The sequence below is a fragment of the Taudactylus pleione genome, unplaced genomic scaffold (assembly GCF_031769625.1).
Source record: "Taudactylus pleione unplaced genomic scaffold, aTauple2 ptg000309l, whole genome shotgun sequence".
NCBI lineage: Eukaryota > Metazoa > Chordata > Amphibia > Anura > Myobatrachidae > Taudactylus > Taudactylus pleione.
Window position 1 is genome coordinate 4,157,013 of NW_028284710.1, and position 19,493 is coordinate 4,176,505.

A 19,493-nucleotide genomic window follows, 5' to 3' on the forward strand; every position below is an offset into this window, starting at 1 on the left:
GGAACAAATCCACTTAAGGCGTCAGCATTAATGATCATAATTTCATTTCTTTTTGGAGTTCGAGTGGCATAAATTCAATAGGTTTTGTGAATTTTCAGATCATGTCTAAGCAGCCTTAATGAGACATGTGAATCCGTAAGGTTTTTTGTCTATGGAATTTCATAGCTTTTTTAAAATTTATTAACCATCAGGGTTTGCATGAGCAAACCAGGCCACCTGCAGGGGAGAAGGGCTATAAAATGGTACACTAGCGCAGCTGGAAGAGGTGGTTTGGGAGGTGCAGAGTGTGAGACAGCTGAAGGGGTGCGGGGTAGCGGCAGCAGCGGTGGTGTAGAGCAGTAGCAGCGGTGCAGTGCAAAGGGGACATCAGTGGGCGACAGAGGACTCACTGGTAGTGCGCATGCACCTCAGAAAATAAAATCAATAAGTCACAGATGCACAAACGCAGCAGCAAGATCCATCTATGCATCCATGTTCAAAATGTAATGTGTACAAAAAAAAAGGTGCCCCCCCCCCCCCCCCCCCCAAAAAAAAAAAAACACAACCAGCACTAGGCTTCTAACAGCCAGTCCTGGTTGTGTTTAAATACAGGAGGAAAATGACGTAGGGGGTCCCCTGTACTTAAGCACAACCAGCACCGGGCCAGTCAGATCCAGCTCTGGTTGCCAAAATACTGGGGACAAATGTAGGGGGTCCCCCGTATTCAGCGCAACCAGCACTGGGCTCTGAGCCGGCCCTGGTTCTGGAAATAGAGGGGGGAAAAATGCGTAGTGTCCCCCCGTATGTACCAGAACCGGACCCTTTCTAGCGGGGGGTGATGCCACAGCCAGGGGAGCCCTTTCACCGGGTCCACCAGCCAAAGCATTACCCCTGGCCGATAGCCTAGGCCAGAGATCCCCCTAAACAAAAGGGGTCCCCCTCTCCAGGGCACCCAAGGCCCAGGCTGAGAGCCCGGGGCTAACCCCGGCACCCCTGGGTGGTGGGTGCAGAGTTGATTATGTAAAGTGTGGTGCAAGTAAAGTTTGAATATTGGCTTTTGCTGTTGAACTACAGTTCCCAGCAAGCCTCCCTGCATGCTGGTACTTGGAGAACCACAAGTATCAGCATGTGGGGCATTACGGGCCTGCTGGTACCTGTAGTTCCACAGCAAAAGCAATATTAAAACAACACAGAACACACACACACCGTAAAAAAGTAACATTTTATTAAAACATACATGCACACACTATCTCATACTCACCTATGTTTCCCTGTAGCCAATCTGTCCAATGGAGCACCTGTAAATATGAAAAAAAAAGAAAAAAGAAAAAGCGTGGCCCGCCCTCCAAAAACAATAACCAGGACCGGGCTTTGAAGAACCAGTACTGGTTGTGCTAAATATAGGGGACAAATGACGTAGGAGTCCCTTGTATTAGGCACCAACCAGCACCAGGCCTGGTTGTCAAGATACAGGGGACAAACGATATAGGGTTCCCTCTGTATTCAGCGCAACCAGCACTGGGCTCTGAGACGTGGTTAGCTGTGGTTTTACACGTCCCATCAAGCCTACCCTGCATGATGGTACTTGGAGAACCACAAGTACCAGCATGCAGGCCCGCTGGTACCTGTAGTTCTCAGCAAAATAAATATTAAAATAAACCCAGGATACACACCGTACAAAGTAAAAGTTTATTTAAAATACATGCGCGCACACACACATGTACACATACTCACCTATGTATCCATGTAGCCATCAGTCCACTTCTCCAGTAGATTATCCATATGGTATCTGAAAAAAAAAAACCACACTCACCTTCTCCTATGCGTGGATCGGTCCTCTTCGGTCCAAAGTAGGCAATCCCCGGGCTTGGCAAAACAAAAAAACATGACCCACGGACATCCCGAATGAGAGCTTAGCGGCGGGATTTCACTTTGGAAACCCCAACGCTGAGCGCTCATTGGCTGAGAGAGGCAATCCTTCCACCTCTCAGCCAATGAGCGGTTCTCACCATTGACTTCAATGGTGAGAACCAAGTGTGCCCATTTCAAAAACGGCGCCTCAGCGCCATTTTTGAAATTCAAGATGGCCGCCATGAGCCAATCATGGCTCGCGACGTCATCGCCCTGCCCCTTCAGCTGGCTTATATAAAGCCAGCGTGAGGCGCTGTCAGGCCAGTCCGTACCCGGGGATGCAGCAGTGAAGAGCTGCCGAAGAAAGAAGACGTCGGGGAAGTCCAGGGGCAGGTGGCAGCCATGAAAAAGAACTTCAAGGCTGCTGCCCTCCAGTTGAAGATGCAGTACAATAAAATAAAACAAACAGTGTCTGTTGTTTTTTTTCTTAATATTTCTTTTACAAGGGTAATATAGGTACCAGTGGGCCACTAATGTCCCGCTTGCTGGTACTTGTGATTCTCCAAGCACCAGCATGTGGGGGAGGCTTGCTTGGACCTGTGGTTCTACTACAAAAGACAATATTAACAATTCTATTTTTTTACACCACATTACACTATCAACCCGGCACCCACCGCCCCAGAGGTGCTGGGGATAGCCCCGGGCTATCAGCCTGGGTTGCCCTGGAGAGGGGGACCCCTTTATTGGGGGGGTCCCCAGTTTTGGCTGACTAGCGTTCAGGGTTGATGCTTCGGCTGGGGAGCCCAGTGAAAAGGCTCCCCTGGCTGTGGCATTAGCCCCCACTAGAAAAAGTCCGGTGCTGGTTCTGGAAAATACACGGAACCCTACTCATTTTTTCCTTTGTATTTCCAGAACCATCTCAAAGCCCAATGCTGGTTGCATTAAATACGGGGGACCCCTTACGTCATTTGTCCCCCGTATTTTGTAGGGCTGTGCACCAGACCATTTTTGCTGGGTTTGGTTCCGACTCCTCATCCGGCTTTGGATTTACCAAACCTGCCATGACTGGCTTTGGATTTGTTTTACAAAAACTGTACCAAAAAAGCTAAAAATCACATAATTTGGGCTTTCTTTTGTTCCTAGAGTATTATTATCCCCAATAACATTAATTTACAGTCAATTTAGACCACGTCACAATATTGTTTTCACCATTATTGGCCAAAGGCTTCAGTGAGATGGCTGGTTACTAAGCCACAGACACCGCAGTTTAAAGCACATCTATGAAACATTGCCACTCACTACTGAGTCACAGTACTTGTGTATCATGGACACACAGATGGCTATTGCCCAAGGAGTCATGGTGCTTATACACACAGAGGGCTATTGCCCAAGGAGTCATGGTGCTTATACAGAGGGCTATTGCTAAATTGAGTCATGGTGCTTGTATACGGATTCAGTATGATTTACCGCATGGCCGGCAGTTCAAATCCCAACAGCAGCATCCTGGCAGCAGTGAAAGATAAGTTTTGACTAACCTATTCTACCCCCTAACCCTCCCTTAGGGGTGCCTAACCCTAACCTCCCCCCAAGTGCCTAACCCTAATCCCCCCTCTAAGTGCCTAAAACTAACACCCCCTTCCCTGCCGCCTAAACCTAAGACCCCCGTGGTGGTGCCTAACCTCCCCCAGGGGTGCCGTCGAAATTCCGACGCCTGTCATTTTACCTACGCCGGGAGCCTGACATCCCGATTGAAGGTAAGCCAGGTTCGTACAGCCGCAGGGTGGGGGGGAGGTTTAGGTTAGGGGCACCCAGGGGGGGATTTAGGATTAGGCACCCCCCCTGGGTTAGGTTTAGTCTAGGCAGGGCAGGATTAACGGGGGGGGGCGCCAGGGGCGATCGTCCCAGGGCCCCCACACCTGAAGGTTTAAAGTAAACCTGAATAGACGGAACCAGTTCCGCCGCCTCCGGCCAACCTAACCTCGGCGCCACAGAGAGGCACCATTTGCCAGACGCCCGCTGAGATTATAACCAGCGGGGGCCCGGCTCCCTCCTTGCAGGGGCAGCCGGAGACTGCAGGGCCCCGGCTCACGCAGTGCACTATGGGAGAGACGTCATGACAGAGCAGCAGCCTGGACGTGGATGGCAGCGGGGCTTAAGGTAAGTAATAGCTCTTTTTTTTTTTTTAGTGCAAGCTGCTATTGTACTGGGGGCATTCCTCGGGGGGGGGGGAGCATTACTACTAAGGGGCATTACTATTGGGGGCACCACTTCTGGGGGCTTTACTACTTGAAGCGGGGCGTTACTACTGGGGCACTACTACAGAAGGAGCATTACTATTAGGGGCACTAATACAGGGGCATTACTACTGGGGGCATTTATACAGACAGTACTACTACAGGGGGCATGACTACAAGGGTATTACTACTGAGGGCATTTAGACAGGGGGCATTACTATTGGGCACACACAGGAGGCATTTATACAGAGAGTACTACTACTACAGGGGCCATGACTACTGCGGGCACAACTACAAGGGTATTACTACTGAGAGCATTTAGACAGGGGGCATTACTATTGGACACACACAGGGGGCACTACTACAGTGATTACTACTGGGGGTAGTTACACAGGGGGCATTACTATTGGGAACACTACCACAGGGGGCATGACTATTAGGGGCACGACTAATGGGTGAATTGCATAGGGGGCACCACTCCTGGGTGCACTGTATAAAGGGCACCACCACTGTGGGCACTGACACTACTGAGGTCCCCATTGCGCACACCCCCAGTTCATCACATCTAATAACGGCCCCCACATGTTTGTTGCCCAGGGGCCCCCACAGACCTTAATCCGGCCCTGAGGCTAGGGGAAGTGGGGTTAGGCACTGGGGGGAGGTTAGGCACCTCTAAGGGAGGGTTGGGGGGTTGGAGATTAGGGCTACTTACCTTAATCACCGTTCGGGATTTTCACCCATGTCGGGCTGACGCTGTCGGGATTTTGGTAAATCATACCGATCCCACCCAACTTTGCCTTTAGTCAATTTGCCAGTTGAAAATCATGCCTAAAGTCTCCTGAGATTGGCATCTCGACCATTCTCAATTCTTAGTAAATTTACCCCCAGGACTGCATTGGTCCACAGATAATCCTGAAATACAAAAAAAAAAAATATTAAAACTTATGCTTCTAATTAAAAAGTATTTTGGGATATTAAAAAATATATTAAAATCAAATGAAAAATACTACAGTATATCCTAATAACCATGTGGTTAGTCATGTAGGTGTGTGCTGTGTGATTGGGGTAAGATGCGACAAGTCTAACACGTGTAATTGAGCAGATCACAAAAACAAATCAGTGTTGTGCTTATGCTATACTACAATATTACATACTCCGCTGGCAGCGGGCACAGTGTAACGTGTATAATAATGCAGCGATCCCAGGATTAGAGACGTACAATGCAGCCAGAGCCGCCCTACTTGCCCCCGGCACGAAACACAACGCCTGCCCCAATCACTTGTGTGTATACAGGTCGCGTCGCAGTTTTACCGTCGGCCAATCTGAGGTCCTGTCTCACACAGGCTGAGGAGTGTATCTGTCACAGCCGCCAGCCTGTTGGTGTGTCTTGCTAAAAGAAGGCCGCGCCCAGCGGGATATGGGCCGGACGCGGCAGGGAAGTGTTTTGCTGGTAAACGCACTACTTCCGGGACATAGAGCAGCAGTAGTAGCGCTGGCTGCCCGGTTACTCCTCAACATGGTTCTTTATCGGCTGAAGCGATACAGTTGGTTGGTGAGTCCGCGTGCCTGGCTATCTCCCCCTGTGTGTGTGTATTATAGGGAGGACCTGCCGCTGCTGCCCTGTGCTGTGTGTGTACCAGCTATGCTTATTGTGTTCTGTGGGGTGTGATGTCTTGTTATTATATATCTAGAGTCTGTTTCCCACCATACATTTCTTACATATACTTGTAAACTTCCATTCTTCTATGTGTTATTATGCTGTTGTACCAATCCATTATGTAAAGTACTAAATGGATGATCAGGATGTGGAGTTGTCAGGATCACTATCACTGTCTATTCTGAGCATTATGCTCATCTACACCAGTGGTTCCCAGTTTTCCGACTGGGTAAACCATGTCCACCCATTTGCATTATTTGTGACCCCCCCCCCCCATTAGTTGTAAAGTGATACATTTGTAGTGAATATATATTAGATACAATTATTACAATATTTAGGTGTCACTATAAATAAAAGCAGTATATGTGCCATAAACAAGATTTTTTTAAAGAAAGACAAGAATAGAATGGAGTGTATATATTTATTCCAAACAATATATATATGAAAAATGTAAATATTTATAATCTATAGTCCACATATGATTTCTTTCACAGAGATACAAGAATAGACTTTTTCATGGGTGATGCATGGGACTTGAGTTCATTAGGACACTGCTTATCCCGGCATATTTCATTATCACCTGATGTCCCACCACGTTATTAAAGAAAGTTTTTCAAGTTCCTCAGGGGCAAACCCATGGCGTAACTACTAGTGTGCGAGTGGTGCAATTGCACAGAGTGCAGGCCCTGTGAACTACACCATCGCTGCCCAACAGTTCCAGCATCTGGCTAGCAGAATGCCTGAGACGACACCGTCCTCTGGACGCTCCAGACGTGGACACCACAGCCTATACAGCTCTCCTCAGTATCCTGCGAATGTTCTGGGCACTTGTGGCCCCGCCCCCTTGGCATGATGTTATGTACTTAGGAGTGTGGCTGGTACAGGGCCCCATAACATCCAGTTACGCTGGGACTAGCAACATCCCAGGTTGAGAACCACTTATCTATACAATTGTGTGGATTGTTTTATAGAAGTGGAGGATCCTGAAAATGTTTTTAAAAGGTCTTTGGAATAACTCTACAATGTGATGTCATTTTCTGTGAGTCTGTATGTAGTATGTATACAAGTCCATATTCTGATATTTATTAATAAAGAGATTTGTGGGTTTTTTTTAGTACTCTTTCTTTAGTTTCTATTATCAGACATTTAATTTCCAAGTTTTCTAATGTTGAGTGTTTTAAGAAAAAGAAAAAATTCTGCAGAATGTTTTGCCAGCTGGGTGGCATTAAGACGTAGCCGAGTGGGGGCAGTGTTATGCTTTGCAATCATTTTGATATCATTTTTAAAGACTCTTGTGAACATTGCTAACTTGCTTGACACTTAAATCTTTTTTAAAGACTCTTACAGATGTTACCCAATTGCTGGCTGGACACAAATATTTGTGTCCAGCAATGCACATTGAGGCATAGTGCACATCTGCATCATTAGTCTACCCTCTCTGTAGTCCAAACTGTACCCTGTCTCTTAAAGATGTGGGAGGGATTTGTGATGGGTATCCTGTCACAAAAACATCAAAGCGTAATAGATTGCTACCCGAGAGTGAGCCATCAGCAGAGCACAACCAGCGTTGTGGTTATGTGACGGACGCAGCTCTCAGCTAATAACGCTCCATTGCTAGACTAATAGTGGGAAGCTATTGGCTGAGCTCTGTATTGGTCACTTGACCACAATGCTGTTTAGGCTCCTGGAGGAGGTTTATAAATGACATTCTCACTGCAGATTACTCCGCAGTACTGACTTTTGGACCACAAGACACTGCCAGAGTAGGTAGGTGAAGTTGTTGCGCCACCAGGGCTGTTGCTGTTTTGTCAACATTGTAATAAAGTTGACATTTTGCCAGTGTTGACAAAACAAACACAACAAATTTCTGTTTTCAGAAGGTTGATACATTTTTATACAGCTTTATTCTGAATCAGACCCGTTTTGTAAGGTTTTTAAAATTTTTAAACTCATCCTTATATAAAAAGTATAATAAAGAGAGAGCAGTTATACAGTGCAGAACACTCCAGTTTATCATTTAAAATATTGATAATATAATGCTTTTGTAATCTTATGCTGGATCATTGTGTGTAATTTACTTTAGAAATACAAATGTATAATATGTGTTTGAGGTCTTTTACAAAGTTAGTTATGTCTACATTCTATTTCTTGCAATTTTGGCTATTTTTCAGGTGTAGTTTGTATTCTCACTGTCCAAGAGAGGGTCAGTGATCCTCATCATGATGCCCGGGGAGACCCACTCAAACGCTGCTGACATTGCTTCAGAGGCTGCAGGATCCTGTCAAAATTGTACTTCTTTACAGCAGGTATTAATTACTCAAACATCTAGCAGAAATGCATTGCAGACAATCATTGAATGAATTCTCACACATCTGTATAGTCGCAAATGCCAAACTAAGCATAATAGACATACTATGATAGCCTTTTGAGCACTGTATTTAATCTTTACACTTCATAGGAAAATGCTAGTTACAGGACGGTGAATATTTGTTTATTTATGTTAGAGTAACAAGTGTGTGAGACACTTTCTGATCTGCACCATTAAATCCAGTCCTATGCGAATGTGCGTGGTTTAAAACTTAGGGGCAGATTCAATTAGCTGTGTACAAGGTCACACAATTTTTCTCCCACAGCCTGACTTTTTGCTTTGAATGCAAGAAATCATGGCTTCACTATGAGGTATGTTTACTAAAGTGAGAGTTTTTAGAAGTGGAGATGTTGCATATAGCAACCAATTAGATTCTAGCTATTATCTTCTAGAAGGTGCTAGTTCAATGTTAAGTAGAATCTAATTGGTTGCTATGGGCAACATCTCCACTTCTAAAATCTCTCACTTTAGTAAATATACTTCATGGGGGTCAATTCAATTAGCCGGGAGGGGTGCGGATGGGATACGTTTTGCTGTTGCCATAGCATTCAAACGCCGCCAACGACACCGCATCTCTCACCCCTTGCGGCTCTTTTTTAGGCAGAATTCGCTTAATTTTGTACTCAACCATATGGGGCTATGAACAATTTTGAGCGAATTCAGTCTGCCGTCAAGCACCTGCGAGTGCATCACGCCTAATTGGATTGACCCCATGGTGTGCGACTTTTGTTTTTGTTACTTTAATAATATTACAATTTCAAAATATAGTGCAGTTCCTCTGGTACACCCCTTCTAATGAATAATCTTGTATTTACATAGGTAATTATAAAATATGGTTAATAAAGACCATTCCTAGTTATGCCATTTAATGACATGTATGTTGAAGTATTGTATTGATAGAAAATATTTGTTTTCTTTAAACTTAGTAGCAAATATTCTTTCACAATATTTTACTACTTGTTTACTCAAATGTACAAAATGCAATAGAGACACATAAATGTACCCCAAAATACTCCAAACACTGTTAATTTCTTAAATAGACCTGCTGATTATTTTCAATTCGGGGTAATTCAATTCTGTGCATTGGCTGTGATGTTCCTTTGGAATGGATGGGTGAAGGCTTTGACCATAATTGACTGTAATATGTGCGGCTGGACATCATGTTGATGTCTTGTAGTACACTGCATTGAATTCTCCCAGAGAATTTAAACTGAAGTCACAGCTGGAAGCAGACTGAGGTGACCCGGCTTATGCTGGTCCCTTTACTAGTTATCTATATATCTGCATAATTCATTACAGGCCCCAGAGTATAAGTTTCTTTTGTTTATAGTTACAATTGAAAAGATTTCCACCCAAATTAAATATGTAGGTAATTATGAATCCTTTGGTTATTACAAGTCTCTGAATAATAAGATTGTTTTCAAAGCATTTTGTTTCACATTACATTTGGAGTTGACAATAAGAATTTTAAAGTAGATTCAAGTAATCTAGAAAAAAAAAGCTGTTGTCGCAATTTAAATTCTAATATGTAAAATTTCAGTGTCAATTTTTGTCTTGAATCCTTCTATTTTATTTAAAATTCCAGAATCTGAATGAATACGTTGCAGCTTTGATTGCGCTCAAACAAAAAATAATAGAATCGGAGTAAGTATATTTAATGCAATTGTGAAATTGTATATTTGTCATCATCTAACATGATATTGTAAGCAGAATGATGCACATTGAAGGGGCAGATCTGGACAAACCAAAGCCCATATTGATAGTTACACTTATCAGGGACATCATGAACTGTTATACTGAATAGATGTACAGGTATCAATTTCGGGAGGCATCCTGTTCTTTGAAAATATGTTTTGTGTTGGTGCTCAGGGTTTCAAAGTATTCCACTTATTTTACTGTTGACATTGCTTCTCTGCTATTGAATGTACTATACATTCCATTTACAGATCAGTAATTTGCATGCGAAACACATAACCTGAATCTTACTGTTGCATGTTAATAATTTTGCATGCATATTTTTCATATACCAAACAGCAGAACTTAGTTCTGGCTACACAACCTATCATAATGCTTTGGCTGGGAACTCCTAATTGCTTTGAACCAATTCTAAAGGTCACAGTAAATAGTCAAAAGAGACCTGCTTACACATCTTGCTTCTAAGCAGTGGATAAGGGTGTACAGAAAGGGAAAATGCCTTGCTCATGGTGCGCTTTCTTAAGTCACTACGATGACATGCATCCAAACTTTGGGCCTAATACACTACGGATCGCAGCTGCGATTACGCACGGAGGTCTGCTGCGAAAGTATGCTAATGAATGCAATTGCAAAGCCGTCGCACAGCCAGCATAGAGACTCCCTCTACCGCTATCTCACATCTGTAATACTTTGCATATACATTGGGAACATCTTCCCCTCACGCAGACTTACAACAGGTCTGACCTTACTCAGAAATTGCTATCCTCATTGCACGCAGTGAGTACTCCAGCTGCGTTGCTGTCACAGTGGCTAATTTATGCACGCCATGTATTGGCGTTCAAACGGATAGGCGCGCCTGCATTTCTTCGACCACTCCCACGTCGTCACCCCCAAATGCTGACCCTCCCGTCACTCAATCTGCAATGACTTTCTTTCTGCGTGAGTGATCGCAGGGCGGTCGCAATGCTAACTCACGCACGCGCACTGCGAAGCATGCACAGTACACCCCATCGACCGATTTGCGTATGCTGTTGTAGTTGGGATCTGTGATAAATCAGGCCCTTTATCCAGAATGTCCTTGTGTGTAGCACCTTTATATGGACACTCACACGGTACAAACACTCAACTCTTTAAGAGCTTCAGAAGATCCCAGCAATGAAGTTTGCATAAGCCAAGAAAGCAGACTTGTCAAGTCCATAACTTGATGGTCCACTCCCTTTTCGCTAAGCTTATTAAATAATTGTATTTATTTATTATGCTTTTATTGATGCAAATACACTTCTAGGTCTACTGTAGTGCGTGTTTATTTTGCATACACATGTAAATTGTCTAATTTTGTTTTCCAGCCACCTGCTTGCAAAATATCAGCAGAAGTGTGATGATATCCTTTACAAGAAATGTTTTGTAACAGTGAAGTGTAATAGCTTTCTAGTTTAGTTTTTGTATATATTCTTAGACGCACACCCCAATATTTATCTACTCTTGTTTTTTAGGTTTTGCAGGTTATCTATTGAAGATGAGTATTTAAAGTAATGCAATTGCAGATTATTTTAAGATGTTGGCAGTTATATGTATAAACAAAAATAAAGTTCAGCATTCATGTCCTTATATTTCTACAGTGCTCAATGTATATACTGCCACATGGTCTAGTTGTCTTAGTGGAGAGCATAGCATTATGCAGATGATGATATACAAGTGACTTAGCATCTTTTAGTAACTATATAGTAGTGGCATCTACTAAAAATAGTTTTCTACTTCAGGGTCCATAGGGTATCCACAGGATACCTTGGGGTATAGGTGTGACGTCAGTCGCTGGGCACCATAGAGTTAAGCTTTTCAGCCTCCCAGGATGCACTAGGGTCCCCCTCCTATACCCCGCCCCCGAGCCAAGGCACCTCAGTTTAGTTTGGTGCCCGGCCGGCGTCGGGTGCACCTGTCGGAGTGGGGGCTAGAAGAGCCCCTGAAGCTTTCTTCAGTGCAGCTGTGGCTGCACATCTGGATGTACAGCATGGACAGTCAGTCCTGACGTCCATGCTGTCTTCCCTACACCCCCGCCGGTACCAGAACGCCGGTACCGATCCGGGGATGCTGGTGAGCATCTGGGGTCACAGCTAGCGGTGACCCCAGATGTTCCGGACCATGGCCGGATCCAAGGGGGACAAAGGTAAGCAGCAGGGTCCCGCGGTGGGTCCCCGCTGGTCACATGGTCCTAAGTCCCCAGGCAGGGGGCTCCCTGGGGACTGGCTGCAGCGTGGAGCCAGGCGACCAACCTGCGCTTTCCACTACCCCCTGGGACAGTGGACCGCAGCAGAGCGGTAGCGCTGCGGCGTCCCAGGGGTTAAATGCATGCCAGGGGAGCGCGCCTTCCCTGTCTCACAGCCGGCGCCTCCCCCGCTGCACACAGCCCTCTCTGCATGCTGCCGACTGGTCCTGTGGCAGCGCTCCTCCCCCAGGCCAGCCTCCTCTCTGCTCCTCGGCGGCCATCTTCTCCAGAACGCATGGTGAACGCTGCTGGAAGCGCTGGACGGAAGCATCGTGGTCTGGGTCCCCCCGCATACCTCTCCTCCGCTGTGGTCAGGTCTGTGTATGCAGCGCTGTGTCCTACCAGGCCCTGTGTCTGCGTAGTTGAGTGATCAGCGCTGTTAGTGCAGGAATTGTTTTTCTTTGCATTGTATGTGACTGTGCTAGCGCTGCTGCCTGTAACTTTCGAAACTGTCAGCTTTATTACTGTCCCTGTTCTTTCTGCTAAGCCCTTGCGGTGCGGTGCTGCAGGGTGGTCTCTCGCCTATTTAAGTTATAATTGGTGAGAGAGGTCACATACGTGGTGCCATCATGTCCGAAAGTGATTTTCCCCTCCGGCTACAGTGTACTACGTGTAAAGTACCGTTAGCGGAGGGGGAGGGTAGCGCGGAGGGCCTTTGCCGGCAGTGTTTGTCCATGGCGCGGCCTCTTACGGTTACAGCACCGGTACAGGAGCCGCCCTGGGCTTGTTTCGCTCAGGCGCTTACAGCCTTAGTGGGCCAGTTAGCTCCGCAGCCCGCGTTTACACCGATGGGTTTATCCCAGCAGTCAGTGGTGTCGTCACCCATGCAGGGTTTCCCACGACAATTGGTGGTGCCCCACAGTCTCCCTATTTCCCCGCTCCCGGTTTCTCAGGAGCCAGCGTGGGTTAACTCCCTGACGAGTTCTGTACAGCACTTGTCGGATGTGTTGCAAGGGGAGTCTGTGATGCGGCCGCATAAACGGCCGGTGGCGTCTCTGTCGGCTCCTTATGAGGATGATGAGGGGACGTCTGATGATGGGGAGATTCTGGATCCTTACGATCAGGAACCTCTCCATGCTAAGGACGCTGATGCTAAGTCCAAAGTATATATTCCTGGACTTATTCGGGCGGTCTGCACAGCCTTGGTGATTGAGGACGAAGTTCCCCCAGCGGCTAAACCTAAGTATGCCTTTTTCAAGGATGTAAAGGGCGATGCCACAGTCTTTCCTCTTTCGGGTCAGTTGGTGGACCATTTAGAGGAGGCGTGGAAGCAGCCTGGCAAAAGATACCAGCCGCAGAGACGCCTGGCGGTGGCTTATCCGTTCGCGGATAATTATTTTGCAAAGTGGGAATCCCCTCCACAGGTGGATTCTCACGTGACCCGTCTTGTCCGTAGTGCCACATTGCCGATGCCATCCATGTCCTCCCTTAAGGATGCTACGGACCGCAAGGTGGAAATCTGCCTGAAGTCCGCTTATTCCCTTGCCAGGGGGGCAGCATGGCCGGCTATGGCCATTTGCTGGGTTGCCAGAGCGATGGAGCGCTGGGCGGATTCATTAGAGGCTTCTTTTGATTCCGACTGTCCGGCCGAACAGGCGGAGTTGATTGGCAATCTCCGTGATTCGGCCACCTACATCAACGAGGCAGCCCTAAAGCCAGATGACAAGCCTGCGGCCTGACGGTCCGGGCCTCCCTTTGGAGTTCGCCCAGTGTTGGTCGACCACTACGACAGACACTTGGGTTCTGGAGGTGGTTTCCCACGGATACACCCTCTCCTTCCGGCACAGACCCCCGGCTCGATTCTTCACCACGGGTCTGCCATCAGACCGGAACAAGGCTACGGAGCTGCGGAAGGTATTGCACACTATGCTCCAGGCTGGAGTTATAGTGCCTGTTTCATTCTCCCAGAGGGGCCAGGGTTTCTATTCAAATCTATTTTTGGTACAGAAACCCAATGGGTCATATCGTCCGATTCTCAACCTCAAAGCACTCAACAAGTCTTTGCGGGTCCCGAAGTTTCGGATGGAGACCCTACGGTCCATCATTCTGGCGCTGGAACCTGGTTACTACATGGTGTCATTGGACATACAGGACGCTTACCTGCATGTCCCTATTCTTTTGCGCCATCAACAGTTCCTCAGGTTTGCAATCCGCAGCGACCACTTCCAGTTTCGGGCGTTACCTTTTGGCCTGGCGACAGCACCATGTGTTTTCACCAAGGTGATGGCGGTCATGGCGGCTTCTCTGCGGCTGCAGGGAGTCCGCATGTTGCCGTACTTGGACGACCTGTTATTGGTGGCAGGATCTCCAGAGCTCCTGTTACGCCACTTGGACCTGACCATTGCACTGCTGCAATGGCACGGCTGGTTAATCAACTGGCAGAAGTCCACTCTAATCCCGTCTCGGAGGATTCTGCATCTTGGAGCCTTATTGGACTCGGGACAGCAAAGGATCTTCGTGACGGAGGACAAGATCTCTGCTTTACAGTCAAGGGTGCGCAGTTGTCTGCACAGCCGCCGGGTGTCCTTACACTCGGCGATGAGGTTACTGGGCTCCATGGTGTCGGTGTTCGACATGGTGGAATACGCCCAGTTTCACTCCAGACCTCTGCAGCACCTGATCCTGTCTAAGTGGAACGGGCTGCCTCAGTCTCTGAAGTCCCAGACGATTGTGCTCACCCCGGAGGTTCGCCTGTCCCTTGCGTGGTGGTTACAGACGACCCACCTCAACAAGGGACGTCCGTTCTGGGTTCCAAATTGGGTCCTGTTGACAACGGACGCCAGTCTTCGGGGCTGGGGAGCAGTTTCGGGTCCACACTTGTTCCAGGGCAGGTGGACGCCGACAGAAGCGGAGCTTCCAATAAATATCTTGGAACTCCGTGCGGTCTTCAATGCTCTCCAGCAGGCACAGCGGTTTCTCCAGGGTCACCCGGTGCAGGTCCAGTCGGACAACGCTACCACTGTGGCCTACATAAACAGGCAAGGAGGAACTCGCAGTCGGGCGGCTCTCGTAGAGGTCTCTCGGATCCTGGTTTGGGCGGAGCGCAATCTTCCGGCCATATCAGCGGTCTTCATCCCGGGAGTGCTAAATTGGGAGGCGGACTTTCTAAGTCGCCAGGACGTTCATCCGGGGGAATGGTCCCTGCACCCGGACGTTTTTCAACTACTGGTGGACAGGTGGGGTCTTCCAGAAATCGACCTCATGGCGTCCCAGCACAACAACAAGTTGCCGGTGTACGGGTCTCGCACAAGAGACGTAGGGGCGTCTCTGGTGGATTCTCTGTCCGTCCGGTGGACGTTCCGGTTCGCATACCTGTTTCATCCGGTCTCCCTTCTTCCACGGGTAATCCGGAAATTCAAACAGGAAGGAGGGACGCTCCTGTTGATAGCTCCTGCGTGGCCCAGACGGCACTGGTTCTCAGACCTTCAGGGTCTGTCCGTGGACAGTCCTCTGCGGTTGCCGCTACGACCGGACCTTCTGTCTCAGGGTCCTTGCCTTCACCCGGATCTGACTCGGCTGTCTTTGACGGCGTGGCTGTTGAGACGGCCATGCTGAGGTCCCGGGGGTTTTCCGGCTCTGTGGTGCGTACCATGTTACGAGCTCGGAAACCGTCTTCCACGAGGATATACCATCGCGTGTGGCATACGTTCTTCCAGTGGTGTCGACCGAGAGGTTATGCACCGCGGGAGTTTCGTCTGTCTCGGATTCTCGCCTTCCTGCAAGCGGGACTAGATCACGGGCTTCGCCTTGCTTCTTTGAAGGTACAGGTTTCGGCCCTATCTGTCTGGTTTCACCGTAGGATTGCTACAATCCCGGATGTGCGCACCTTAATGCAAGGTGTTCTCCGCATTCAGCCGCCCTTTGTTCCACCTGTGGTGCCTTGGGATTTGGCTGTGGTCCTGAGGGCTCTCCAAGGACCGCCGTTTGAACCACTGGGCTCAGTGGATCTTAAATGGCTAACAGCTAAGACTGTTTTCCTTCTGGCCATTGCTTCGGCCAGACGTGTTTCTGAGTTAGGGGCTCTTTCTTGTAGACCCCCTTTTTTGGTTTTTCATGGGAACAGGGCAGTGCTCCGCACTCGGCCCGAGTTTCTTCCCAAAGTTGTTTCCCAGTTTCATGTTAACGAGGAAATAGTTGTTCCGGCCTTTAACTCACCGGGTCTTTCCGTGGGTGAGGCCTCTTTGGATGTTGTGCGGGCCTTAAGGACTTATGTTGACCGCACTTCTTCGTTTAGGAAGTCGGACGCTTTGTTTGTCCTCTATGGCTTCCGTAAAAAGGGTTAGCCTGCTTCAAAGCAAACTTTGGCAGCCTGGATCCGTATGGCTATTTCTGAAGCTTATCTTCATGAAGGCCTACCGGTCCCTCCTTCTCTGAAGGCTCATTCCACTAGGTCTGTGGGTCCTTCGTGGGCAGCTCGACGTGGTGCCTCGACAGTTCAGATCTGCAAGGCTGCTACGTGGTCCTCTGTCCATACCTTCGTGAGGTATTACAGGTTTGACACCTTCGCCTCTCAGGATGCTTCCTTCGGGCGGCGGATTCTCCTTTCTGCACAGGAGCGTCCCCACCCTTAAAGGATACTGCTTTGGGACATCCCCAAGGTATCCTGTGGATACCCTATGGACCCTGAAGTAGAAAATATGAGATAAGGTAAGAACTTACCCTTGTTATCTCTATTTCTACGAAGTCCATAGGGTTCCACAGGACTCCCGCCCTGTCGCACCTGTGCTGCAGATGGGCTTTGCTCTGGTCACCGGTTTTCCGTTTCCCTCTGGTGAGAATGTGATTCTTGTATGTGTCCAATTCTTTTTTCTCTCTCTTCCTTCTCCTCCTCCGGCCTATGACTTGATAACTAACTGAGGTGCCTTGGCTCGGGGGCGGGGTATAGGAGGGGGACCCTAGTGTATCCTGGGAGGCTGAAAAGCTTAACTCTATGGTGCCCAGCGACTGATGTCACACCTATACAACAAGGTATCCTGTGGAACCCTATGGACTTCGTAGAAATAGAGATAACAAGGGTAAGTTCTTACCATATCTCATATTATTTAACTCTTAAAATCTATTAAAATTAGTAATAGTAACAAAGTATTTAATGGTCTCAGGTAATATGTCGATTAGCAGTTTAAGTTCAAAAGTCATACAAGTGGTGGCGGTTTCTATAGATTAAAAAAAAAAACCTTCTTTCCTGTTTTAACATACATTTGCAGTATGAGCCCGGGTTCACGCCACCCGTCTAAACAGCTCCCATGGCTATGGAGTAAAATTGGGTAAAATTACTTTTTAAGATTTTTTTTTTCTTTTCTGTACTTTTAGCTTTTGTTAGCTTTATATATTTTAAGTCTAAGGGGTTTCTTTACAAAGCGGCAGATTATAATGGCCACTGCTTCCCCCAGTGTTTAATTTCTACAATGTAAAAAGGTAATGCAAAGCTTTTAATAGCAAAATATGTGTTGACTTACACCTTTACTCAAATTGCGCAAATAGCCCCATTTGACGAGCCATGGACTTTGTGACTTATCCGTGTCAAGTATATTTTTCCCTTAAATATGTGTTTTGGTCACATCACTAATGTTACAATGGTGCACAGACTACTGGGGCTAGCATTACATGTACTTCTATGTGTGACTATTGTAAGGCGTAGCTGCACCAGGTCCCCTTCCATGTAACCTTATTCTTAATCTGTGACTTTATACATACTTTAGTATTTCTTGTCACACATGAATTAATATAAACTAGTGTATCTGGTACTGTGAGTGTCTATGTACATGGCTACATTGTGACTAAGATGCACAATTTCAGAAAAAGTACATGTTTCTTATGGTGGCAATGACTCATCAATAAAAGCATTGCCCCTTTAAATTTCAGGCTCAAACATGCCAGGAAACATGGTGAATAAACACCTAACTTCACTTCACCATAGTATCCTTCTCAACCTCCCTGCTGCCTTTGATACTGTTGACCGCCCCCTTTTGCAACCCCTCAATTTCATCATCCTCAGTGACACTGTCCTTTCCTGGTTTGTCTCCTACCTCACCAATTACTTCTTTTCTGTATCTACTCATGACTCCACTACACCCTTTCCTCACCTACCAGAGTTCACCAAGGACCTATCTTGGTCCTCTACTCTTCTCCCTCTACACCTCCTCCCTTGGTGGTTTTTTATCAGCTCCTTATGCTAATAACACTCAAATGTATCTCTTCACTGACCTCTGTCCTCAGGTTTGTTTGCCTTACAAGATTTGGTGAAACCTATATCACTTAAACATAAAGTATAAATTTATTTTTTTAATTCCCCACATTCCACTCTTTCTGTAAATCGACCTCTAGTAATTTCCTCTCCCCATATATGAAAAATGTTGTTGATGTAATAACTTATGTGCTTTATTTTTAATTTGGTGATTTTGTTGTAGTTTCATTTAATAGAAAGAAAATGAATAAAATATATATATATAACATACTCTCTAGTAATCTTGATCTATATTCTGTATGTAGTTTCTTTTTTTCCTTAACTAGAAAATACATCTTCAGTATGCAGAAAGGTAAGAGCACACCATCCTGGACATGTGCCACTATTTGCTTTACACCTAATAGACAAATGCAGGCACATTTGTGTTTTGTAATACGTACTTCATCGGTATGAAAAATCATATAGGAAGTAGCAAAATTGATCAGTCTATTTCTACTATTTATTTAATAACCAAGACCATGCAACCCATGTAAAATACGCTGGTGATGTCCTGAGGATGTACGAATGGTGCATCAACATGTGCAACTACTTTGAATGTAAGGGAAGTAAACCTCTAAACAAGCACCTTTAATATTTTTAGACTGTCATACTTTTTTTTTTGTCTTGATTTTAAAGATACAAAACCCCCCAATAATGAATATACACTACCAGGGAAAAGGCTTCGAACATCCCATTTTCTCCAGTTTCTATTGAAATGTATACAATGTCTCAGTGTATTCCGGAGTTGGCGCATATAACAAAATCAATTGGAGATTTTAAAAAACAAAATTTAATTAAAATTTGTGACTTCTTAAAGTAGCCACATTTTGCAGATACAGCCGGCAGTCAAACTTGCCGCACTCTTTCTACAATGGAAATCGAGCACTGTTGCAGAAGTTCATCACAAAACAGTTCAATTGGGGTTAAAAAGAAAAGAATGGTGCACTGGAAAACAATGAGGCTTTTCCTCGTTGATCCCTAGTATTGGCTATAATCCAGATAGCAGGAAGAGATGATATTAGCTGATAAGATGGTAAGGCTGGGAATCGGCATGCAGACTTGATTTACTGTATATTGGTGTATGCCATTCTTTCATAGGTCATGTGCCGTCTGCAAAGCCTATAAATGGCAGGTGGATCTGAACCACAGCTGAAATTATATTGCAGCTGTAAACGGCAATAGACTAGAGCCATTGTTTATGCGGAAGGTTCGAAGCTCTGCTC

The 19,493-nt window shown here is 46.4% G+C and overlaps 1 protein-coding gene across 1 annotated transcript in view; it reads left to right on the forward strand.

The window, feature by feature from the left end:
* Window positions 1–5,854: 5,854 nt before the first annotated feature.
* Window positions 5,855–19,493, forward strand: part of ICE1 (interactor of little elongation complex ELL subunit 1) — a 125,154-nt gene continuing 111,515 nt past the window's right edge. Inside the window, exons 1-2 of the mRNA XM_088442295.1 lie at window positions 5,855–5,950; window positions 18,558–18,583. Coding sequence (XP_088298421.1) covers window positions 5,855–5,950; window positions 18,558–18,583 — 122 coding nt within the window. The remainder of the gene's footprint in view (window positions 5,951–18,557; window positions 18,584–19,493) is intronic.